General features: G+C 50.0%; 1 protein-coding gene across 2 annotated transcripts; it reads left to right on the forward strand.

Moving 5' to 3' along the window:
- Window positions 1–403: 403 nt before the first annotated feature.
- GATA2 (GATA binding protein 2) lies at window positions 404–18,790 on the forward strand. Of its 2 annotated transcripts, none has more exons than XM_039379396.1 (6): window positions 404–570; window positions 7,611–8,097; window positions 8,803–9,402; window positions 12,054–12,199; window positions 15,174–15,299; window positions 16,125–18,790. In XM_039379396.1, exons 2-6 carry the CDS (start codon window positions 7,869–7,871, stop codon window positions 16,422–16,424), a joined length of 1,401 nt encoding a protein of 466 aa, XP_039235330.1. In that variant the 5' UTR covers window positions 404–570; window positions 7,611–7,868; the 3' UTR covers window positions 16,425–18,790. The 2 variants fall into 2 exon arrangements, with proteins under 2 accessions (XP_039235330.1, XP_027585320.1); XM_027729519.2 differs by lacking the exon at window positions 404–570 and adding an exon at window positions 6,606–7,031.
- Window positions 18,791–25,804: the final 7,014 nt, after the last annotated feature.

A 25,804-nucleotide genomic window follows, 5' to 3' on the forward strand; every position in this document is an offset into this window, starting at 1 on the left:
TTTCCCAGCGCCTGGGATGTGAGTGTGTGTTGTTGGTATAATATCAATTCATTTAAAATATGAAAGTCAAGTCGCGTAGACTGTGACAGCAACCGTAACAAAAGGTGCAAGCAACAGACAATGCGATGTGCTTGTACAGATATTGTAATGATGCAAATGAAGTGGAGGGGACGAGCTGCCTTATTATGTACATAAATACACAGTGGCTCGCTGTGCCATCCGTGAATGCAGGAGAGTGAGAGAGAGAAGGGGAGGGAAAGAAGGGAGAGAGGAAAGGAGAGGGAAGGAGGCGGGAGGAAGAGAAGGGGGGAAGGAGGGAAGGGAGGAAAAAAAAAAAGGGCTCAGCTCGAAACTGCTGCCAGTTTTTCAGCAGCGCGCACGGCGGCAGCCCCTCCGCCGGGCTGCGCGCACCCTCCGCCCGCGGCACAGCCGCGCTCCCGGCGCGGGCAGGCGGGGAGGCTCCCGTGGCCGGACCCTTCCCCAGCCCGCGGAACGGCCCCGCCAGAAGCCGGCGCTTCCCAGGCACCGGGCGGAACACTGCAAGGAAAACGAGGACGGGCGAAAGGCAAGGTAAGGGGCCGCGGCGGCGCGGCTCTGCACGGCCCGGGGTCGGCCCTGCAGGCATCGAGGTGCAGGTCCCGCTGCCGGAGCGCTTCGCTCGGGGCGATTTTCCCCAGGGGCAAACCTGGCAGGGTTTGTAAAGAACGAAAAAATGTCCCCAGCACGGCCAGATCCCCCGGGCTGCTGCCTCCCGCCCCGCCGGGCTGAGGCCGGTGCAGCGCCCGGGGGCACCGCGGGGCTCCCCCGGCTCTGCCCGGCGGCGGAGCGCGCCCGGGCCGCTCCCGCACCGCACTCCGCGGGGAGCGGGGCTGCCGGGCCGTGGTTGGGTCTGAGACTGGTTGTTTTGTTTTGGTTTTGGTTTTCTTTTTTTCTTTCCCATTGTCATAGGGATGATTATTTAAATCTCCATCTTGGAAAGTTGCATTTCACCCAGGGCGGCCAGGCAGAGATTTTCCCGGAGACAGGGGGTGCGGAGTCCTGCGCCCCCTCCCCGCAGCCACATCCTATCTCTCTCTGCCTTTGTTGGCAGATTTGGGCATTAAAAAAAAAAAAAAAAAGATGCGAGGGTTTGTTCTGTCCCGAAAGCCGGCAGGGCCCGGACCCTCTCTCCCTGCACCTGCCTGCCGGGGAGTCTTCCCGTCCCAGTCCCGTGCGGCAGCTTTACGGGGCTTTGCATGATTTAAAATTACCCAGGCACATCGGGGACACGGCCGCTCCTCTCCGCCGACTCTTTCACCCCCCCTCGCCTTTTTTTTTTCCTGTTGTTGTATGTGCAAAGTTCCCCTCTTTATCCTCCTTTTGCTTTGGGGTGCTGAGGCTGGAAGGCAAAAAAAAAAAAAAATTAAGAAAAAAAATAGAAGCGACCAAGAGTGTAGCCTGCCTGGATTTGAGGTGATTTCAATAAGAAAAGCGATTTCACTAAGGGGGTGCGAGTTTCAGTCGCGGGGATTGTTCTTCCCCAGAGCACGAAGCATCTTTATTAGACGCAATTATTTATTTTTTTCCTCCGAAGTCTAAGCCCCGGCCTGGCTCAGCCCCGCGGCTCGCAGGGACAGGCGGCCACAGACACTGCCGGTGTCGGGCATTAGTCGAGCCCCGCTCCCCGTGCCGGGCCGGTCCCTCCCCAGCAAAGTTTTCTCTGAGGAGGAACAAATCAAACCTGCGGGATCGGCCTCTTTCCTCCCTCTTGCAACAGTTGCTTCCGAAATAACCTTGAAAGAAAAAAAATACATATAAAAAAAATTAAAGTGAGATCCTACGAACGAAATCTTTCCTAGCAGTGCCTGAAAAAAATAATTATACCTTTTTCTGGACAAAGCTGTGCGTGTGCAACCCTCTCTACCCCCCGCACTTCGGAAACTTGCACAAAAGGCGGTTTTGTGGGCAGACTGGGGTCGACTTGAGGCTTTTCCTCCTCTTTATTTGCAGCCGAGCGAGCTGCGGGGGTGGCGTGCACCAGGCAAATTGTGGACAAAGCGCAGGTGAAGGCGTGTGCGGGAGTGTGCCGGGGGCGAGGCTGGGACCGAGAGTTCCCACCCTGGGGGACATACCCTGCAGAAATCGTCTGCGGGATGAGGGATAGCGTATTTACAGAAACAAACAAAAAATAAGTTTTCCGCGATTTATTCCCCGAGCCGTATCTCTGGCTTTTTTTTTTTCCTCTTTGTTTTTCCTCAATGCAATTTAAAGAAGGGTCGTGCGGTTACGAGGTAACTATGTCACTTTATAACCCTATTAGGAGCCATTATACGTGGTAGTAACGCAGGACAGGGGGGCCGGGGGAGAAGAAAAGCAAAGCGGAGACAAGAGCAGAGGAAGGAAAACACCGGAAAAAAAGAAAAGGGGGAAACAAAAAAGACAGAAAGCAAGAACTTCCCCTCCCAAAAAAATCCCAACCAAGGAAATAAACCCGGGGTGGGGCGGGGGGCTGCTCGTCGGGGCCGAGTGCCCGGGGCTCCTACCTGCGGGCGGCAGCCGCTGGCAGAGCCGGCTGGTCCCCAACCTGCGGCGGGGCGGGGGGCCAGGGCGATACGCCCACAGTGGGCCCACCCAGCCCCCTCCCCGCCGGCGGGCAGCCGCCTTTCCCGGCCCGCCCCGGCCTCGCACATCGCCCGCAGGCACCGGGAGCGCCGCGGCCCGGTGCGGGACTGAGAGCTGAGCGCTCTTTTTCTTTCTTTTCACGGAGTTTTCCTGCCCTCCCTGCTTGCGGCGGCGGGTTGCACCTCACGAAGTGAGGAGTGGGGAATGCTGCACGGGAGGTCTCGACCCCCAGGTCTTCGTTCACGGGGCAGCGGGGGGGGGGGGGGGGGGGGAGCTTTCGGGGGGTCGCCGAGGGCACCCTAGGAAGGGGTGTCTGGAGGAATGTGCCCTCGGGTCTGCGAGTCCCACCCCCGCTTCCTCAGGTACAATTTTTCCCAGGTCCAAGCACCCAGGAAGAGGGGGAGAAAAAAAAAGGAAAAAAAGAGGAGGAAACCCCTCTCCAGGAGTGTAAATAAATGGTCCGTGTGCGGCGCCGGGGTATTTGTTCTCTGCCTTCGCCTCTGCCCAGGAATAGGTGTCACCTCCATCACATGGCGCTACTAACTGTTGCTAAAACATGTTGTCGTCTCCCCCCTCCCTTAACGATATGACATCACTTGTCAATCAAATCAAAATAACCAGTTGTGCTTCCAGGTCTGGGAAAGCTCCCTTATTAAAAGAGAAAAATAAAATGCAACGGCAATAACAAAATAAAGTTAATAAAACGGAGCCCGTAGTGTCCGGGGGAAAAAGCGGGGAAAGAAGGTAAACGGGGGTTTGCGGGAGCGGGGCCCGGCCGGACCCTCTCCCGGGAGGCTTGGCAGAAAATTGAGGGAAGAGCTGCTTAACCAGCCGTGTGAGCGGCGGGCTGCGGAGCGGAGCTAAGCCGCTCGCCTCCAGCAGCCAGCGCGGTTCGCTGCTGCTCCCGGTGGGTGAATTAATTCAATTAAAAACCTCAGCCGTGCCGCCGGGGCGTTCAGCAGCCGAGACCGGAGCCGGCAGCCGGTTCGCCAAATCCAGGCAGCGGGGATGGGACACGTCGGGAATAATAATAAAATATATAAAATTATAAAATAAAACAAAATACTGCGAGCCGGCTGGTTAGGAAACCTCCCAGCTCAGCCAGGTGTCTCGGCAGAAATCCTTCATTCCTGCTGGAGGGGTTATTTATTTTGCGAAGGGTTTTAATAGGATGGGGGTGCAAAAGGCGAGAGGTGGGTGCGAGGAGAGGCGCCGGCCGCAGCCAGCACCCGGCAGCGGGGAGGTGGCAGCCGGACCCCCGGCCCGGGGGTGGGGTGGGCGCCGGGGGATCCTGTCCTGAGGCGGCGCGGCCGGAGCCGCCGCCGCCGCCCGCTCGCCCCTTTTGTTTTGCTTCGCCTGCCGGCCCCCGGGTAACCCGAGACGGGGGCTTCAGGGAGCCCTGGCCGGGCAGCGCCGGGGTCTGCCTTGCCATAAATCAAGCCGCCTGATTAATCTTTACAATTTGTCTTTTAAAACAAACACGAACGAATTATCAGCTCGTTAACTGCGATTTTATCACCTGTCTAAAACAAACAGCCCACCCCACTTCCCCCCCCCAAAAAAAAACCCCAAAACAAAACCAAAAATCGCGGCCCCGTGCTGATGGCAGGAGGGCAGTAATTAAAATATCCATATTAATAAGGGTGTAGCGAGGCACTGGGTTTTGCTGCCGGCCGGGAGCGGGAGCCGGCGGGGCCCGGCTGATCCCTGCCCCGCTGCATCGGGCGGGACCCCCCGGGCACGGCCCGCCCCGGCCCCTGTAGCCTCCGGCTGTGGGTAGAACGAGGCGCCGAGGGGACCTACCTGTAACCGCATGAGTTTATTTTATACTCACCTTTCTTTCGAAACGTAAAAAAATCCGTTTTGGGGCGATATTTTGTGTGATTTTGGTGCTCGTAGAAAAAAAATCGCTTTCGGAGGGAGGAAGCTGGATTTTCAGAAACCTCGATTGATTTTCTCTCTGTCTTTTAACTTTTCCTTTTTTAAAATAATTTTTTTTTAATTTATTGATGCTTTGTTTCCCTTTCCTCCGGGGCAATACCTGCCCAACGCTCCTGGGCACGGTCTACAGCGCGGGGGGCACTTGCCCTCCCGAACCCTGGCCCCTCTTCCCACCAAGCCCGGCCCAGCGCCTGTTCCCGGCCTGCCCGGGCCAACCAGCCCGTCCCGGGAGAAGCCGGCTCCACCGTCCCTTCCGCGCCCGGCAGCCGCCGGAGGAGCTGCCGCCCGGCCCCACCACTTGCGACCACCCCCCCGGCGGCAGGAGGGGGTGAGGGGCGCCGCAGCCCCGGCGCCAGCGCGCAGCCCCGAGGTCAGGGTGCCGGGACGAGCGGGACAACCCGGGCTTTGGGTGCAGGAGGCGTCAGAGGAAAGGATGAGGGGAGGGGGGAGCATAATCTGCTCTCCCTGCCCCAGCCTTCGGTTCCCCCAGTCCAGCCCCCGCTCCCCCGCCCCGCCGGGCTGCGCTGTGGGTCCCCACGGGGGGCTGCGTTGAGAGATCCCTGGGGGGAGGTTCTGTGGGGACAACGGGTGGTGGTGAAAGAATAGAGAGGGAGCCCCATGTCGCTCCGGCCAGACGTGCTCCGCAGCGAGGAAAGGGAGTTTTATTATTATTACCGTCATCATTATTATTATTATTGTTATTATTAAAAAAAAAAAAAAGTTCATTTCCTGGCGAATTTGGCAGTGACGGGTGACGTCAGAGCCCCGGCGTCGTAGTGACTGGGGCGGTCGGGCCGGAGGAGGCCGGCTCCGGCTCCCAGCCCCCAGCGCTGCCCGCCGCGGGGGCGGCCCCGGGGGCAGCAGCAGAAGCATCCCCGGGGCCGCCCCGCTCCCCCCGCCCGCAATATCCCCGTGGGGCCCGGCGCAGCCCCGACCGGCTCCCGCACCCCCTGCCCCGGCCGCGCCGTCGGGCTGGAGCCGCGGCCGCTGCCCGGAGAGTGGAGGGGCTGCTCCCCGCCGCCCCTGCCCCGTTCCCCAGGCAGGGGCAGTGTCCTCGCCCCGCGCCCAGCTCGAAAGGTTGAGGGAATGCCACCAGCGTTTCCCTTTTCCCCCTAAAGCAGCGGCTGAGGAACGGGAGAGGAGCGCCTGGGAAACGGTACCTGCAGCAGCGCCCGGCCGCGCTCCAAGGAGTTAATTGTGACTTTCCTATTATTAATATTTTCCGCCCCAAAAGCGGACGGGTTTACCCGCACCTTTAGGAGTGGTGGACGGGTTTACCTGCGCCCCGGCTTACCCGGCTGCTGCACCGCAAACTCCACAGAAAACGCCTGTTGATTTAGGATGCGCCTCTGCTCCCCGGTCCAAAGCACACAAGTAATTGCAAATACTAAAACTGTGATGTTTATTTCGTTATTTATGTTTTCTTTTATAAAACGTGGGAGAATGGAAAAACAAGTGTGTTTGCCGCTCCGCAGCCCCACTGGGAAGGCTGTAGCCGGTCCCAGCGCCCTTCTGCCCCGGCCCGGCTTGGCTCCCCGGGCCCACAGTGGCCAGGAAACCCCAACCTGGGCCCGGCCCGAGAGCTGCGGGCCGGGGAGCAGAGAGGGTCCGTCTCTGCCCCGCAGCCGGCCCGGTGCGGCCCCGCCGGCCAGGCCCTGCTTATCCCGCCGGTCCCCGGGGCTGTCGCGGAGCCTCGCAATTATTTGTTTTTAATTATTTTTTTCCCCGATCCGGACAGTTATTTTAAACTAACGTGATGGGAACGACCACGGTGAGGTTTGTCCCGCTCCCGGTTGCGTCCTGCTCTGCCTGGTTTAAAGGATTTTAGCGTATTTATCTCCCCGGTGCCGATTTCCAGCCTCGGGCATCCCGGCGGCGGCGCTGGGAGTCGCGGCTCCGCAGCACCCGGCGGAGCCGGCCCCATCGCCGGGCTCTTCCCGCACTCTGTCCTCCCTCGCCCCCTCCGCATCCCCGCACACCCCGGCGGGACCCCCTTATTTTGCCGTCCCCGCCCCGCAGGGGCGTGCAGCGCCCGGGCGGGGAAAGCCCCCAACGGCGCTGCCGGGCGAGCATGCTGCGAGCGGGGGAAGGGGGGCGAAGGAGGGGGTCTGCCGCGTCCCCCCCACCCTCTCCCCCCTCCGGGCCGGCTCCGTTTGGGGCCGGGGGTGCGGTTGGGGGCGGTGTGGGACGGCGGGATTGGCTGGCCCGGCCGCCGGCCCTGCGCGCCCCGGCCCGTCTGCGGCGCCGCGGCCAGCTGGCGCCAGCGCTCATATAGGATGCGCGGGGATGGGACCGAGCCGGCCAGAGCAGCGGCTTTGCCATCTGAGTAACACCCTCCATCCAGCCTCCTCTCCTCCTCCCGCGCTCGCTCTGCCTTTCCCCCCTCCTCTCCCTCTTCGCTTTTTTTATTCCCCCCTCCGTTCTCCCCCTCTTCCCGGCACTCGCATCCTCCACGCCGGCATCCATCGCCACCCAGCCTCCCGCGCCGGGTAAGTATGGGGCAAGGGAGGAGGGCGGGGGGGTCACCGTGCCGCTGCCAGGGTGAACTCGCTGCCTTCTCTAAACACCCTTCTCCTCGCTCTTCTTCTCTCTCCCTTCCACATTTCTCCCCCTCCTTTTCCTTTTGTGTCAGTCGGAGTTCTTGCTAGAACTACGCTGTATTAGTTCTGCCGTTTTTCCTTCTTTACTCTGGTTTTGAAGCCAGCTGGAAAAACTCCTGTTGACGTTTGTAGCGAGAGCGGGGAGTGGGGGGGGAAAGAAAGCTTTTTCCTTTTTTTCTTTCTTTTTGTTTTTTTGTTTGTTTTGGTTTGGTTTTCTTTTTTTTTTTTTTTTGATGTTGTTTTTGGTAAAGAGTTTGGAATGGGATCTCTGTTTATTTTGTGGGGCAATGAGCAGGGAGGGCGCAAGGCAAGGACTTTTGGGGAGAGAATATTTTTGGAAGGGGGGAGGGGCTCTGCTTCCCCCTCCCCATCCTTGCACCGCTGGGAAAAGAACCCTGCCGGGAGCCGGTCCGGCAGGCAGCGCACCCCGGGCTGCCGAGCCGCTAACCCTCCCGCCTCTCCCTACAGGTGCTGCCCTGGCGCTTCCCCGGACCTGCCTACGCTACCCGCCTGCTGACAGAGGGACACGCTGACTTCGGGGGTCCTCCCCCCGTCCCCTCAGAGGGTGCGCTCCAGTCACCCGGCGGTTCTTTTTCTAAGAAAAGCTACCCCATCTCCTAAAACCAACCAGCAGAGCCAAAAGCCACCCCACGAGCAGCACCCCCACCCCCACCGAGCGCCACTCGCTCCTTGCCCGGGGGTGGGCGGGAGGGGAGGCCCGAGGCCATGGAGGTGGCCACGGACCAGCCTCGCTGGATGGCCCACCACGCCGTGCTCAACGGGCAGCACCCCGAGAGCCACCACCCCGGACTGGCTCACAACTACATGGAACCAGCGCAGCTCCTACCTCCGGATGAAGTCGACGTCTTCTTCAACCACCTGGACTCACAGGGCAACCCTTACTACGCCAATTCCGCCCATGCCCGGGCCAGGGTCTCCTACAGCCAGGCACACGGTAAATCAGCACCCCCGGCCCTTTCCCCGCCGTCTCCTCCAGGGCTCCGGGCCCCTCCGTACTGGCAGCGGGCGTCCTGTGCAGGGGCAAGAAGTTTCACTCGGGGCCGCTTCGGTGTGTCGGATCCAGGGAAAAGGCGATCTAAAACAGGACAGAAAGGGAGGCATGGGTGGATTTTAACCCTAGGGATAACCAAGGACTGGAGGAGGGGAGGGAAAGAACGGGGGGAGTGAGAGAGGAAGGGGAAATAGTGTGCGCACAGGCAAAAACTTCTCAGACACGGCTACTTCCCGGATGCAAAATACAAACCGATTCAAACAGGCGACGGATTTTATTTGGGGGTGTTTTTAGGAACCGAAGAGAGTGCGTTATGAGAGCTCAGAAGATAAAGCAGAAAGGGGTTTGCTGCCTATTCCCAGGGGTGGGGTGGGTGGGAGGAAAGGGGGTGCTTGGGTCCCCCTCCTGCTCCCATTGCTCCTTCTCGCCAGGCTGGCTGATATCTCCATCGGCTGGGACAGGGTGAAGGGGCTGCTGCGTCAGCTTGGCTGCTCTTCCTCGGGTTGAGAAGTCTCTCCCGTGGCCGGCTGTCCTTCGGCTGCCCGCAGACTGAGGAGCTGCCCAGCCACGGGGAGCTAGGGAACTTCTGGGAGCCGCTCCGGGCTGAGCTGCCTCACGCTGATCCTAATCGCTCTTGTGTTTCTACAGCCCGCCTGACCGGGAGTCAAATGTGCCGGCCTCATCTTATCCATAGCCCGGGGATCCCTTGGCTGGACAGCAGCAAGGCGGCACTGTCTGCCCATCACCACAACCCCTGGACCGTCAGCCCCTTCACCAAGACACCCCTGCACCCCTCGGCAGCCGGAGCGCCTGGGGCCATCTCGGTGTACCCGGGCAGCAGCACCTCCAGCACCGCCTCCGTGTCTTCGCTAACCCCGGCCTCACACTCCGGCTCTCACCTCTTCGGCTTCCCCCCGACCCCACCCAAGGAAGTGTCCCCGGACCCCAACTCCACCAGTGCCGCCTCCCCTTCTTCCTCTGCCGGGGCTCGGCAGGAGGACAAAGACAGCATCAAGTACCAAGTGTCGCTGTCGGAGGGGATGAAGATGGAGAGCGCCAGCCCGCTCAGAAGCAGCCTCACTAGCATGGGGGCCCAGCCCTCCACCCACCACCCCATCCCCACCTACCCCTCCTACGTGCCGGCAGCCCACGACTACAGTAGCAGCCTCTTCCACCCGGGCAGCTTCCTGGGGGGCCCCGCGTCCAGCTTCACCCCCAAGCCGCGGAGCAAGGCCAGGTCCTGTTCGGGTAAGTGTCGCAGCCCGTGGGCTTCCCGCCGCGCACCGGCCGCGTCCCGGGTGCGGGTGGTGGGTGTCTGCGCTGGCTCTTGGGGTGAGGGTGCAGGCTGCTGCGAGGCTGGGTGCTTGTGTCGGCCCTTCGGGACGGAGGGGAGGGTGACTGCTTGGTCCCGCTCTTCTGGGTTTTTAAACTAGGAGATGGAGCTCGGACCAGGCTCCTACGGGTGCCAACCCCGGCACCGGCCCCAGAGCGCTCGAAGGGGCCGCGGGGCACGGGGCCGGGGCAGTCTGAGCTAGCAGAGCTTTGTAGAAAGACAGATTGAGATGGAAAAAGTTTTCCTCGAAGACAGGCAGGCCTCAGCTTCCCGAGGGGCTCAGGCCCGACACTGCTCCCCCAAATCAAGCAAACCCTTGCAGATGACATGTGGGGACTTCCCGGTGATGGGTATTTCTCTCTCCATAATTTCCATATCTCTTCATTAACGCCACCCAAGGCCCCAGCACAGGATGAAAGCGAAACTTCCCTGGCCGGTCCCCTTCAGAAACGCAAAGGCCTTCTTTCCTGCACATTTTACAAGAGTAAAAGTTCAAATATAGTTTACATACCAGCGCAAAAGACTGAGGTGTCCAGTCATTGCTTACTCCAGCCTAACTTTAACCAGAAAATACTCTTTTTTTCCCCCTGCCCCTGAACCAGACATATCTTTGCTTACAAACGACTGCCTGCAAACCTTTCCCGTGTTCACAACCACTCCTTGCATTTCGTCCTAAAAGTGCAGTCCTAAATCAAGCAAATTAGGCGATGGACCAAGTTTTGATCCCACTTTGAAATCACAGTAGTTATACAACTGGACAGATGAATTAAGACAATTTGTGTAATTCTTCTGACCTTCCTTGTTTGACATCCTCACCAATGGAAGGAAATTAACTAAAATATATTGAGACTGAATTTAAACAACACTTTAAAATACATGGCTCTATAGGTGTTTGTGCATGTATTCCATTGCACATATTTGCTTGTGAGTACACTACATGTTTTTATTTAAGTAGACAATAATTTAGAAATGTGAACTCTAAGAGTTTTGCAACCAAAATACCAGCTATTTTACAAGCTCATCAGCTCTGTTTCAAATGGCTCCTTTGAGAGGAAAAATACACTCTTTCTTTGCCACTCTTTCAAGGCAGTTGCTGCTGTGTGTATCTATTTTTTGGTAGTGCAGAGAGTAGAAAATAAAGGCAACTGGCAGCCTGAACGTCCTGAGTTTAGAAACTAATTCAAGATCCAGGTCTCTGAAGATAGATGGATCTTGAGTAGCTTTTTTATTTTTGTCCTGTAGCCACCAATGACTTTTAGATGGGGGAAGCAAGGAGCTTTTTTTGTTTTGTTTTACAGTTGCCTTTTTTTTTTTTCTTCTGTAAGGGAGCTCCCAGTGCAAGGAACTGGGGAAAGTTCGTGACCACTCAGTGTTTTTGTAGGAAAACTAAGACTCACGACACAACGACTCCTGCAGCTTCCTGCCCTAGGAGGGACAAAAGCTACAAATGCAGCGCCGCAGAGCTCCCCTCATTTTTCACTCTAGACTGTGTTGTTTAAAAGCTACCCACTCCCTAGATTAAAGGAGACGCAAGCCCTGCTGAACTCAACGTGGCCTGCTTCAGTTATTAGCAAAAAGAATTTCCTATCCAGTTAAATACTGTAGGATTTGCATAAACTATATTAAGAGAGATTTCTATATTAAGCAGACCTGCCCTCGAACCATCCAAGGCAAATGAACTTTTAGCAGAGAGCTTTCGCAGGCAGAAACAGATATCTAGAGGTTGTATGTTGGGTTTTATTTAAAACAGCCTTCTACAACGCTGTGTTTAGCAAGCTGTGCTACTAAAACTAATAACAAGGCAGTAATAAGGTAAATGCTCCCTACCAAATCCAAACTGGATTGTTGAAAAGTCACAGAAAAAGAAAAGTGCTTTTGTTTTTAAAAGCCTGTTTTTTACAGTAATTTCCAGAGTGCTTGTTGAAACTGAACTTTCCCAAAGATCAGCATTAACAGCGTTTTTCTGCTTTTAGAACAAAAATAATAACTGAGCCTCTGGCATTCTGTATCCATTCCCAGTCTGCTCGGCTCTACTTTCTCATCCTGTAGCATTTGCAACAAAAAAGAAAGCCCAGAATGGGAGGTCTTTTTGCTTAGATTTAATCCCAGAAAACCTCTTCCTTTGACTCTCACTTTAACATGTTGTGGGTTTGCAGGTGTATGTGTGTTTGTGTACACGTGTACGTGTGTATTTGTGGCAGAAGAACACAGGATCTAACCACCGGAGTGCAATAGATACGGGAGGGGAGCGGTGCCCAGTGCAGACTAAGGGAGTTCTTGTTACTGAAACGATAACTTCCATCTGACACAATAAGAGTGTCACTCTTTCTCACCTTGCAGAGAGTGCTGCCCATTTCTGATCATGACATAAAATACTCACTGGAGTCTGGGAGTTCTTGAAACACCGAGCTCGTTGCTGCATGTGCTGTAGATGTCACTGCTGTCTGAATGTGCTTGAATTAACACACTGTTTTGACTTCTGAAAAATGCCTAAAGGACAATGCAAAAAGCTTTTGTGAATTTGTTTTTAAAGAAAGAAATCCGGTTTCTTCGTGTTTCCATTTAGAAGGCAGAGAGTGTGTGAACTGCGGAGCAACTGCTACCCCTCTCTGGAGAAGAGACGGCACCGGGCATTACCTGTGTAACGCCTGCGGGCTCTACCACAAAATGAACGGTCAAAACCGACCTCTCATTAAACCTAAGCGGAGGCTGGTAGGTGTCTCTATTTCTCCTGGGTTTGGGGATAAATAAGGCAAAGGGACCACACACAGGCACAAGTCAAGCGAGTCTCATCTCTGCTCAGCCCCTGCGTGGAGCCGAGCTGTACTGTACACGGGGGTCAGTCACGGCGAGGTCACTGCCGTGCCTCGGGGCAGATCTCCCCCCTCCACCCCCATCCCGGCTCAGACCACCGCGCCGCGGAGCGCCTCTGTCCCGAGCCTCCCCGCCGCTCACAATGCACGCGGGATATCGGGTATCCGTCTCCCAGTTTATCCTCGGATGACAGCTTTTAATTTAATTCCTCATTTATTTGGCCTCTTGGGACGTTTTGGGCACATACCGGGAGCGAAAGGGTTATGAGCGTGAATGTCCTCCACCGTGTACTAAAAAAAAAAAGTTCCAGCTCCAAAAAAGCAAAACAAATCAGATGAGTCAAAGCTACTGCTCCTTGCTTAATAATTATTTGTATAAAAGCCATGAAGTAATTTTCACTCTTATATTCCCTGGCAATACTAATATTGGTTCCCTCCCCAGACAATCCCCTACTGTTAAAAAAAAAATTCCTATTATTTTTCCATGGAGTCACTTATACTTTGTATTTTCATTTGAGCGATTTAAAAAAAAAAAGTCCTTTCTAAGCTCCTGGTAGTAGTTTCCTATCCGGATATCTGTACCTTAAAGATAAGGAAACTTTGTGTATCTGTTTCCTGACTCTAAAAGCTTTTGAGAGTTTCTATAGGCAAGCCTTGCCAGTCATGCTTGCTGTTTTGAAATTTCTAATACACTCTACTCCACAAATAATGCGTAAAATGCTAAGAATAATAAATATATTTTTTGGAGCTTTGTGATTTATGGTGCCTAAGTCTCTTAGCTATTCGTGGGCACGTTTCAATGAGGTTTGGAGAGCAGAAAATTGGCATTACTGCCCTAACACTGGGATAGGATACAGAAGATTTCTGTCGTGAGTCAGAATTTCAACTATGCAAGCTTCTTAATGACTTGCCTTCTAAAGTGACTGACATATAGAAAAATGTTAAGACAACAGTGTAACATTATCGTCTCTCAGGCTCAAGTGCTTTCCAGACTGAATGGGACAGGCCATAGAGTTAAGCAGCATAGTTGAGTATCAGTAAGCCATCTCAAATATGCAAACATAGGTCTCCACCTTCCAGTGTGTTGGGAGACTGTTATACTTAGTTCACTGTGCAGGGTTTGGGGGGCACTAAGGAGGTTTTCTTTTAGTGTAGTTGTTTTAATGTTTTGTTTTGTTTTAATTGATTTACAGCTTTGTTTATTGCCCCTTTTTCCACTGTAGTTTGCTTTTTTGGGGGGGAGAGGAGATGGCCATCTTTGGGAATTTGTTCATCTGCCATGCAATAGCAAAGTGATTGTATTAATAATGTCAGCGTTTGGATGTCTGGCATTAATTGTGTTTGGGTTGCATGAGTGCATTTGCAGTAGGGGGTACCCCCTCTTTCTGCCTTTGGCCTGTTCTCACGGGTGAGTAAGGGACTGTAATATATGAGTCTCCGAGGGCCTGAGTCTTGCCTAAAGCTCCTAAACCGTCCATCGGCTTTGGGAAAGTTGCAGAGGGCCATGGTGTAAATCAGGAGCAAGTGAGAACAGAACCCTGGGCTCCTCTTTGGCGAGAGGGTCGGGCTGTGCTTCCAGCGGCGCCAGCTCCCCACCGGGGCCGGCAGGCAGGGAAGTGCTCAGAGTTCTCTGGGAAACCCACTGCCCCAGGACTCGGCTCTGTGCTCATGGAGATGCCCTGTGCTATCGTGAGCTTTGCTGCTGCTTCACCCCACGGCTCCCTGTGGCTAATTGCAGAAATATCCAGGGAGTAAGGCCCCCAGGGAATGACCATGATTGATACACTTGTGGAAGTAAACTCTTAATTTAAGAAAATACTGAGTCCTTAGCATTAATTCAGTAGCACAAAATGGACTGTATTCTGACCACTTACAGAGGCAGGGCTGAAGCTTTCTAATACAAAATTATTTCCCAAAATACGGGGTGCAGTTAGTCCGTCCATGACACTTTATACATCACCATCCATGCACAAAGAATGCATTATTATGGGGCCTGCTAGACAAGGGCCCATCCAGGAATCACTGGCTGCCTGCTGTTCTACTTTTCCTGTTCTTGTTTTGGGACTTTCGGTGAAAGTTTGGGCATTTTTCTTTCCCCTCACCTTGGTTTTGGCAGAACAATAGTTTTAGGAAAGGGTGCTGGATTTTTGGTGGTTTTATTTTCTTTTAAGACAGTTGTTTGAGGGCTTGTCAGTCAAGGAACTGAGCAGGGACAGAGGCTTCGGGTCAGCGGAATCATTGCTGCAAGGCATGAAATTTGGTTTGCTAAATATTTAAAGAAAGTTGGAGCCGGTTTTGTTTTCTCCCTTTCACTTGTAAATGCAAACTGAATTTTCAGTGATGGCTCTGATAAATACTGCACCCAGCTAAGTAATGTGGTTGGTTTTCTTTTGTGTCCACCTTTCAAGGGCCAGAGTAGGGGTAAAAATCACATTCTTTAAGATCATTCCCTGTTTTCAAACCCAGTCCCAACACTGGCACAAACCAAATCGGTCATTAAAGAAAAAGAGGAAAGTCAAATGCGTTTTCATGATGCATTCTAGAATCCTGCAAGGGGAAAATCCAAAAAAATCACATCATTTTTTCTCCCTCTAAAATTTTTGTTAGAGATTCATTGTTTCTCTCCTTACTTCCTCTGCACACACAGTGCCACTGGGCTTGAAAATGCAGCACGCATAGGAGAATATTTAAATTTAAATAAAAACCTAACGGCTATAAAATGTAAAACTGACAGCAGCTTTCCTCCAGCCCCGATGCTCTGTCAAATCTTAGTAACTAGTTCTTCCCAACCTAAATATTGAGTCCAATTTGACCTTTCTCATGATCTCCCTCCTCCTGGCGATACATTTTAATTTTCTTTTTCTTTTGGTTAGTCAGCGGCCAGGAGAGCAGGGACTTGTTGTGCCAACTGTCAGACAACCACCACGACCTTATGGCGACGTAATGCAAACGGGGACCCAGTTTGTAATGCCTGCGGACTCTACTATAAATTGCACAATGTGAGTATTTACTCATCTCATGTGTCGCTGCTTGCCTGGCTGGGATTGATGTCTTAACTGCATGGTGTACACTAGGCTTTTATTGGTTTCAGGGGTTTGGTTGTTGTTTTATTCCTTCCCCGTCTCTAAGGTTCCCTTGGGAAGTGACAGCCGTTCTTTGTCAGCATAGTGATGCTAAGTTCAGTGACATTACAATGTATTAGCTTGGCTTCTAACCGCTTGGGCAAACCAGGCAAAATAGAGCTACCACACTTGGTTTTAACTATGTTTTGTGTGCCGTTTCCCTCCAGAAAGAGAGGCCATTTGGAATGGGCTCCGTGCAAAAATTAATCCTGATGGGCTATCTACATTCTGACTTTGTAAAAATAATTATATCTAAGGCTTTGTTGTATTTATTTATTTTTTTTTAAGAAATTATTCCTAAGCAGGAGTTACTTGACATGTTGGAACGTTATTTAAACTGTAAGTAACAGAGGTTACTGGTACAAGATCGTTCATGTTTTAGGACTGAATTTGGGTCAGCATGTGCCTCCTAGTTTGATCTTCTATTAGGAAATGTATGAGGACTGAGGGTTAGCCTACGGGAAAGAGAGTCATCAGCTGCCAAATTCAGTTCAATTTGTTTTTCATGTCTAGGGGTTTTTTGTGTGTGTGGTTTTATTAAACAAATCAATATAAACAAGTTCTGCAGAGAGAAACACCATTTTTTTTGGCCAGAAAAAGGTCTCCATCCAGGAAAAACACATGGGGGCTGTCCAAATATTTTCATTTTTGCACAATAAGGTCATTTTGTCTGCATGAGCCTGATTTTCTCATTTCTTGCAGGTGAACAGGCCTCTGACCATGAAAAAGGAAGGAATTCAGACCAGGAATAGGAAAATGTCCAACAAATCAAAGAAAAGCAAGAAAGGCTCTGAGTGTTTTGAAGAACTGTCCAAGTGCATGCAGGAGAAGTCATCTCCCTTCAGCGCTGCTGCCCTTGCCAGTCACATGGCACCCATGGGGCATTTGCCCCCTTTCAGCCACTCTGGACACATCCTACCAACACCTACCCCCATCCACCCATCCTCCAGCATCTCATTTGGACATCCACACCCATCCAGCATGGTTACAGCCATGGGATAAAACCTGATGACCAAGAGACCCACGCAGAGACTGAGAACATGGGGCTTTGCCTAAGATGACACCAAGTAAGAAAACATTCTGCCGAGAGGAGAATGTAGGGATGGAAAAAGGGCATCTTTGCTCCCATGTGGTTTTAACTCTTAATGCTGGACTAAAACCTTGCAAATGATGGGTCTTCTGCAGAAATGTGTAGTGGTGCCTGTAATGCACTTTGCCCCCTCAGGTATAAGAAAAAAGAACTCACCTGTTCGATACTTAATGGTCCAGCAGGAAGCAAAAGGTGGCAGAAGCTGAAGGAAAAAGCTTGGAACTGGCTTTCCTTTCTCTCTTTGTTATTACTGTGAATATTGTAAAGAGATGTAAGCAGCCTCCCAGGATGGAATTGGCTCACTGGAAGCCACACATGCTGGATTTCTATCATGGACTCTGTTTGGGATGGGGAAAAAAAGAAGAAAAAGAAAATGAAAAAAAAAATAAAAGGACATCTTTATAAAACCGTAATTTTTAAAATCAGACACAAAGTCATATTTATTTTGTTTTCCACAAAAAGCCTCAACCCCTCTGATTGCATGTTTTTGTGCTGTCGTTTGCAATGGCTACCCTGTAAGAAAATCTGCCTTTAAAACAAGGAGGAGAGGGGAAACATACTCAGCAGCCCTCTTGGATTAGCTCCATCTATCTTCCATACCAAAATTACTAGTAAGGGGGAAAAGATTTCGAGGGGAAGGAACAAAGGAAAAACATATCTGTAATATGGGATTTTAATGTGCCCAAGATGGTGATTATTTTGACACAATTTCTTCATTCTTTTCCCTAACATGAAAGATTGCTTTAAAAAAACAGCCCCTCTTCCAACTACCCTGTTGCTCCTCAAAACAGACACCTAGATCGGACAAACTGCTGGGGGGAAAAAACTCTTGGGAAGGCAATCCTGCACTAGCAAGGGGTGAGATACAGGCGTTTACCAAACCGCGTTGCAGCTAACTTCTAGCGCAGCCGAAACCATCACAGGGCATAAAAAACATCCAACTCACAGACTTTAGAGGTTGAAGCATTTTTGTTCCGTTGTGTTGGCAGCTGTCGCTTAAAAATGCAGATTAGCTGCTTGGGTAAACTTCGGGCAGTGTGGCCACCAGGTCCACACGCAGGCGGCCAGCGCGTGTGCTGTCTCAGGCATCCAGGCCCCGGTGGACTTCACAGGGAGGAAGGGCAGAAATGGGGTTGAGATCACTGTAGAGGGGGGAAAAAGAGAGACAATCAGTTTGAGCTTCACACATCCGTCAAATCCCAGACACAGCGACAGCTGATGAGACGAGGGAAAGCATCGTTCTGTAAGGGGAACGTCTGTTTTCCGTGGTGGATTTTATATGAAAAAAAAAAAAAAAAAAAAAAAAGAAATTTAAACCTCCCATTATGAAACCATATTGTACGTAAATGACCGAAAACAAAGCTATTGCCAATGTGAAGTGTATTCTATTGATTGTTATGATCTGATGCCTCTCGTGAACACAAGCTCCAGTATAACATACAGTGTACATATTTAGCTATACTTCTGATGAAAATGCCCCAATGAACGGAGGGGTTTGATAATGTAAACCACGTAAGCTTAACTCTGTGACAAGCTTTTATTTTATTTTTTTTTTTTAAATTTTAACTATTTTGTTGTTGGGTTTTTTTTTTTTTTTTTTTTTTGGATCAAGCCAAATTGTATCTTTACTGCAAAAGTCCTGCTTTAAAGAAAAAAAACAGAATGAAACAAAAATGGATGTATGTTAATTTTTTTCTAAACATGTAATTCTAGTATTTTATAATTAAGAACCAAGCAGCCATGAAAATCCTGCTTTCTTCCTCTTTTTTTTTTGGTCTGCGTAGGCATATAGGTGCACTTTGTAAAGAAGTGGAAATAAATGGGAAACTAAATTGGTTGGGAGAAATCATAAGAATTTTTAATCTACTGAGGTAAAGAATTAGGTCCTTTTTACTTTTTACCTTTTACAATGGTACAGTTGTACATTTTTTGTACCCAACTCAATTCTGTAGGATTTGAGCGGAGGGGAAGGGATGTGGGTGGAAGACAGGGATTACTGATACAGTTGACAAAGTGCAATATATTGTCAGTCACTGCAGCATAGACAACGGCAGTCGAGATTTAAATTATTTTGTACTTGTATCAGCATAAAAAAAAATTCTTCAGTATTTTCTGGTTTTATTTTTAATTTTTATTTTGCTTATTTTTGGATTAGTGAACTAAGTTATTGTTAATTATGTACAACATGTTTATATATTGTCTGTAAAAAGTGTATGCTTTCCTCATATTCCTTCAAGGTGAATATTGCTAAGAATAATAAAATACCTTTTTTGTGAAACTATCTGTGCCCAGCTTCATGTCATAAAAGCTGCTTGTAATAGGGAGAGAGGGAAAATTATCGTTGTCATTGTTGCCAGTAGAATTACTAGCTTAAACTTTATGCAGAGTAGTCTATGATATTTCGAAAACCTACCAGGGTAGGACAAAAAAAAAAGTATTTGATGAATGATTCAATATTAAAAGCACAGGTACAAAAGCTCATTCTCTGGTGTTGTTTTGGGGTGATGAGGTCATGCATTTAAGTGTGCTAAAGTTTCTAAACCAGTTTAAAATCTGAGGCGGCAGCCACATTGCTGATGAGGAACTGTGGTTTCTCTGAGATTTTTTTTTTTTAAGTGTTTGGAGAAAATACTTTTGAATTTAAAACACATTTTAAAAGCACCATAAACGCAGAAAAGCAGCCAGCTGCTTAATGGGTTTCAAGGCAGGACCTGTATGAGACTAGGCAAAGTTCTCTGAAGGAACAGTCAACCTGGAAACCTGTTTCCCTCCTTTTGTCATCATCAGTGGCGTGAAGGGAGCACAGGGGGGATGGCCAGCTGGGAGCTGCTCAGTGCTGTCCCGGGAACAAGGGGTGCAGCTGTGGGTGCAGGGGGGTGTGCACATGGGCTGGCACGTGAGGATGGAGAGGAGTGCTCACCGGACGGATCTCCCGTTGCCAAAACTTTGCGGCTCCTTTCATCACACAGTCGAGCCTGACCAGGAAACTTCTTGGGGCCCTACAAAGTGAAGTGAAGCTTTGCAAAGCCCCCCTGCCATGTGTAAGGGTGGGCACTGCTCCCGCTGAAACAATATTTTTCAAGAAAACTGCTAATGAACTTCGGGTTTCCTCCTTTGACCCCCTGGGAGATGTGCCTCACTTCTGTGGAAACGAACCTGGGGATAACTCTTTACTCATTAAGGAAAAAATAACCCGAGTTCCCTTTTCAGCTGCATGTAAATTCGGTTCTGTGGGTAAATTCCAGGCCTTTCTATCAGTGCTTCTCTTTCCCCGTTACAGCCTCCTGCCCAGCCCTGGTTGCAAGCCCTGCTCACAAATAACATGGAGCCACAGCAGCTCTAGATGTGCTGAAGGAAGAACACGCAACTGAGACGAGGCCTTCCCGCATCATTTCAGACGAGTTAATCATCTCTCTAACTTGTTTAGCAAGGCTTAGTGCAAACACCCATTAAAAAAAAAAAAAAGGCAGTTTATAGCATACCATGCAAGCTTCATTTAAAAAGAAACATGTTCTTTTTCAGACAGGTTTAAAATGGGGTTATAACTAAACTCAGCCACTCTCCCTCCATCTTTGAATACCTGAGATGGGAGAACTAACAACATCTCTTTAAAATAATTTAAAATAATTGAGCTGTTTTCTTTGGTTGCACATTACACACTCGTTCAGGTTATGATGAGGGCTTACCTCAGAGTTGCCTCTGTGCAGGCATTTTGCTGGGTCGGTCCAATCTGCTCACAGAATCAGGGACATAATCCATTGGGTTGTCTGTCAGGAGGGGTGGTGCCTCCCCCAATGCCCGGAGGAGCGCGTCTCTCTGAGCAGGGGCTTCAGCAGTTCCTGCAACACAGATAATAAATAATCCCATATTTGTCAGGTGGCACTAATCTGTGAAAGATCAAACCATCTCTCTGCAATGTGTGTACGGTGTTTGTCTCCAGACATTTTGCATAGCAGAAGAAAAACAAACAGCAGGGAATGGAAATGGAGCAAGTGTGTAAAGTTCAACGTAAAGTGTAAGCACAGAGCAGATATTGAGGCAACAAATTGGGATTTATAGTCCTTTCACTACCACCAAACACTGGGGGACAGGCTTTTTGTGAGGGGGGAACCCTGACATTACTTGCCTTTGGTTCCCGTTGTTGGGATTATTGTTTTAAGCCGTGCTTAATTGTCATGTCTCCACGGCCACATCAAAAGCCAAGAAGATTAGGTTACAGGGAGTGTTTGATGTCAAAATACAAAATAAATAAAAGGAAAGCTGAAAAGGTGCTGTATTTTCCATGATGTCTAGTGAGGCTTTTGCCTCAAAAATCCCTTTATTATTATTATTATTTTGCAAGGGTTGCACTTTATTTGACAAGATTTCATTTACTTACTTTCAAACAACTCCACTACTTTCCTGCAACAGCTCGAAAGGGTTAATATCCCCTCTTTGATGGCAAACATGGTATAATTAACGCAAACTTCTTAAGTATCCTGGTGACCTGTAGATGGCCACATGAGAATTTTGTTATTTACTGACTTGCCAAACGTTTATTGCTTACAGCAGGACAAGTGGGAAGCAGGCATTAATTTTGATGCTGTTATCTGTGATTGCGTGTAAAGTTCATAGCAGAGAATGCCTATATGTCAACTGCAATTAAACATTTTCCTATTTTCTTACAATTAATTTCACGCTGGTGGAAGGGGTTGGACCGGCAGATTTGCAAACTGAAATCCTGCCCATCCGCAGAGCAGGCGTGACACAGCCAGACACAGGACAACTTCCCCTTACCTGCAGGCTGCAAAAGAAAACAGTCTGGCGCCACGGAGCATTTGATCCTTGGCTTCTCCGCAGAGACAGTCAAATCAGTACCAACTGTGGCAGGGCATAGAGGGAGATTTTGTGGTGTGACATCTCCCTTTGTAAATTAGCCTGAAAAACAACCAAAAATGAAGCCAAAAGTGGCTATCAGGTGAGTATGTTCATTTATCACCAACCTGGACTGGATTAGAATGCATGACCTAGAAGTAAAATGCTTTGTTTAGCCCAACTCCCTGGGCCATCTGGTCCTTGCAAGTAAACATTTCTAAGTGAGATTAAGTGACTGTTCTTTAAGCATGGTGATATGAGTGAAAACCAGGTTGCTCTGGATCTAACAGATCAAACCTCAGCATCAGGGCAGACGAGTGGTGCCAATTCAGAGACACCATTTGCTTGAACAGCTTTGGGTGCAATTCCCCACAGTGCCAGCTTTGCAGTCAATCCCGATTCAGTCAGATGCATCCCTGTCAGATCCAGAGCTCCTCCTAAATCCAGGGCTCAAATTGCACCAAAGTGCTGCTGGGAGGTCGAGGGCCCTCTCAGAGGAAACTTACGGGAGAGACTGCAGAACTGCCCAGCTTTTGCAGTAAGAACTAAGTTGCATTTCTGAGTACCGAAAACTCGGCTGAACAAAGTGCAACTGCAGGGTGAGAGATACAGCAGAGAAAACATCCAGCAGGTTGAATGACAAGGCAGAACTAAACCCTCCTTCAGAGAAAGGCTTCAGCATGCCACAGGGACGGAACTGCTACTGTTTGGTCTATAAAAACTGAATCAGGGAAGTATAATGTTAACCCAGCCTATACAGCAATGCCAAGCAGAGAACAGCTACCTGCCTGTATCCTGCTCCCATGCACCTCGCTCTGTGGTTCTGCACTCTGGGCTGCAGGGGGTTATTTGGAGGAAAGTTGACTCTGCTTTAGGAGGGTCAAGAGTCTGTGTAATCATATGGAGTTGGGCCTATCAATGCCAGAGTGTGAACATGGACCCTTGTTTCTCCTAAACATTTTAGTCCTTCACCAGAGTCTTCCCCAGTGCTTTTATTTTGCTCTGGCTCTTGATTCAGCTTCTGCCTGCTCTCTGTCAGGCAGAGAGTACATAGCAGATTTCTTTACCTGGGACATTTTTTAATCTATTTTGGTTGTGATTTTTTTATCTCTGGTTCTTTAATTCACTCCCACCTGTCCACATTGGCATTCTGGTAGCAGGTTATACTGCTAGAGTGATTTCAAGGCACCCCTGGAAAATCCCTACTGGATTTTGCTGTAAAATTCAGATTAATTTACTGTCTCCTGCTATATTTCAGCCCATCCATTATTTTATTTTTCTTTTCTTTTTTGTTCATCCTTGTAAAATTTGGAAGTAGAAATACCCGTTTTGAGAGTTAATCTGTTAGAATAGAACTAGATGAACAAAAAGGAACAGACCAAAATCATTCATATAACCTTTGAGCCCACGGGCACTCTGGACTGCACACTATTTTTCTCTTTCCAAGCATAACTCCCTCCACCACAGGGAAGGTCTTCATGAAAAAGCACATCTCTGGAGACAGACCACTACCTGATAGGTGCCAGGACTCACCCCAATCCCTCGCACACTCACTTTCTGATAAAAAGCAAAGTTATAGCACTCTGTGCCTCAGTTTACCCTTGCAAAACCGACATAAAAAAGACATGACCTGCCCTATCAGCTATGTACAAGTGTTGACTTGCTCCAGCCCAGCACACTCTCGGGCAAGTTCTAACAAATGTCAGCGTGTGGTGTGTACTGATAGGCACAGGGAAAGGGCACAGCACTCTCTGGGTTGGAGGCTCCTCCCTGCCTTCGCTGTGGAGCTGTTGCACTGCCATTTGCCTCTCTGTACAGCTGTTTGTGGCAAAAGTGACACACTGGAGAGATTAGTCATTGGAGTGCATCACCCGGCTGATTCCAACCGCTGTCCGTGCACACACAGGGAGAGCCCCACGCACCGCCTCCAGCCCCGGCCCATTGTGAAGCAGCCCTTTCGCCATCTCCCATGCTGTTGGCCCCTGACCTTCCTTTCACATGCTCTAATGGTCACTAGAAAACTGCGAGAGAACACGGTTGCAGTATTAAATAGCCCTAATTTGTCTCCAGGCCTTTCCCCTCCTCCCCCTCACCTCGGTCTCCCGCGACTTAACGTTTAAACCAGCTGAAGTTTACAACAAATCAAAGCTCCCCATAGGCCCAGATTGTCTAAATACGGAAAACAGGAAGTGAGTAACCTTCAACGGGAAATTGTTCATCCGATGGAGGCCAAGACCCAAGGCCTGGCTCTTTCCAGTCCTGCCCCAGCCCAGCAGACACAGCGTGTACTGAGCGGACACCCGGTGTTCCGCAGGAGGGAGTGGTTTGGGGAAACTTTTGCTTCTCTTGCCCTCATGTTGCGGCTGCTTCAAGAAAGGAGGTGGTGTTTGTGTCTCTAGAAGGGCAGTTTGGGAGGGCTATTTTTGATAAGACTGGGGATGGGATGGGATGGAGAAGGAGATAAAGGTCGGAAGGGAAAACAGAAGATGAGTGAATCCAAACTAAAACTGTCTCTTGCGTCCTATGAAAGTGAATATGTCAAGAGAGCGCTGCATTGGGCTGCTTCCAGAAGGGCGGGAAGAAATTCTGTGTGACAGCCCACTTTGTGATGAAAAGGAGAACACTTCATTTCCTAGGCAGTGAGAATAATAATTTATTTTTGTTGAGTAACTTGCCTGCTTCCCCCAGCCAGGAAAGATCCCAAATTATTTTACCGGCTGTTTATCTAAGGCTTATATTATTCACTCCTGAATTGCAACCATTAGTGGGGTGGAACACAGCAGCTGTTTAATGACTCAAAACAATGCCCCTTTTTTACGGAAGGTCATATTAAGATCCTCTCTAACTGAAGGTGAACTTCTTGCTACGTGACGCATCCACTGGAATAAAGCTTTGCTCACAATTACACTTCTGCCAGAATCACAAAACTGCCAAAGAAACTAGGATGCACAAACATATCCAAGCATGCCTGAGTCCTTCCACTCCATCTCTGGACAGGGCTAATGAAGCACGTACCACAAAGGGGCCCCTGGGTCACAGGCAACTCTTCTGACCCCCTTGGAGCCTGTACCTGTGCTCATATACCAGTTTTACTCTGGGCAGCTCATAGGATAAGCATCAGCAACCAAGCCTATGGTCTCTGATTTGAGAAATGGGCAGAGAAAAAGAAGGCACAGTTTGGTTTGGAGTTTGGCACCACTGTCGAGGAAATGTGGGTTGTTTGGTCCTGTCCAGGTTTCTTGCCCCAGGACTGGGAGTGTTACAGACAAAGGGCACTCCTGGGCACATGTGCACACATGGGACAGTCTCCAGAAGACATTCATACAGAAAGCACAGCTGGAATCAGACCTGCCTGACTGGGATGCTGCACCTCTGTAAAGACTTGGGCAAGAGAGAAATCTACAGCAATGGTAACTGTTGTGTCTTTTGAGGAAGACAAGTTAGAGAAGAAGCTTCTAGTTAGATCTCTTTGCTGCAGCATTTAAAATATTGCACTGAAATTACCCTTTAAAAGTATCTTTTAAACACTGGGTTTAGGCATAAATATTTCCCCTCTTACTCCTTACAGTCTTTTTCTGCAATGATTTCCCCAGATTTCTCAAGGTTTATATAGGTGAGTAAAACTGGACTCATGGCATTGGCTTCAGAGAGATTTTCTCTCCTGCATAAAGATGAAGTTTAGTTGGTTGTTTTGCTGGCAAACCAGCTGGCTAGGAGAAAGATGCTCTCAATCAAACGGCCTCACTGCCTCTCTTGGGAGAACTCTGTCTTTTTTCCCATCACAACAGGTTTCTTCTTTGTTCTCTGGTGGGCAGGTGTTGTCCCTGTGGGATGTGAAAAAGGGCAGGCTCTGATCCCATTAAAGATAGCCCCATTGGTAATAGATCAGAGGGGCATCCCTAGGTTGTGGGAGAGTATGCCTGTCTTGCTTCACTGGCTGGTGAATAATAGAGCTGGCTCTCAATGATACTTGCAGGGTTTTTAACAAGAGTCCTGTTCTCCAGAGGGACAATGAAAGGGAAAGGAACCCAGAGAGTGATGGCTGTGTCTGGTATTGCCAGAAATCACAGCTGGTCCTGCAAGTGATGGGAACGGGGACAGTGCTTCTACCCAGGAAAGATGCAAAGAAATGCTCCCCTGCTGCATTATCTTCTTGCTTTACTCCTTTTCTCCACCAGGCTGACTTTGAGGGATGTGGAAGTTAATTTTCTTCCAGTGGAAGGAAAGACATGGATAATCCCAGAGATGGAAACACTACTGTAACCCCTGGTCTCAGCCTTGGAAGGTCCTTTGATCTTCCATCTTGAGGGTTACAGCAGCTCTGATCTTACTTCCTGGGAAGAAAGTCTGGGTGTGTGGGCTAAAGGAGCTCCAGCCACATCCCTGGCGTGGATGAGGTGGTCAGGGAACCAGGGCTGCAGTTTGCCCAGTGGAGCCT

Source organism: Pipra filicauda, unplaced genomic scaffold, assembly GCF_003945595.2.
Source record: "Pipra filicauda isolate LSUMZ 115617 unplaced genomic scaffold, ASM394559v2 scaffold165_size2600900_pilon, whole genome shotgun sequence".
NCBI classification, from domain to species: Eukaryota; Metazoa; Chordata; class Aves; order Passeriformes; family Pipridae; genus Pipra; species Pipra filicauda.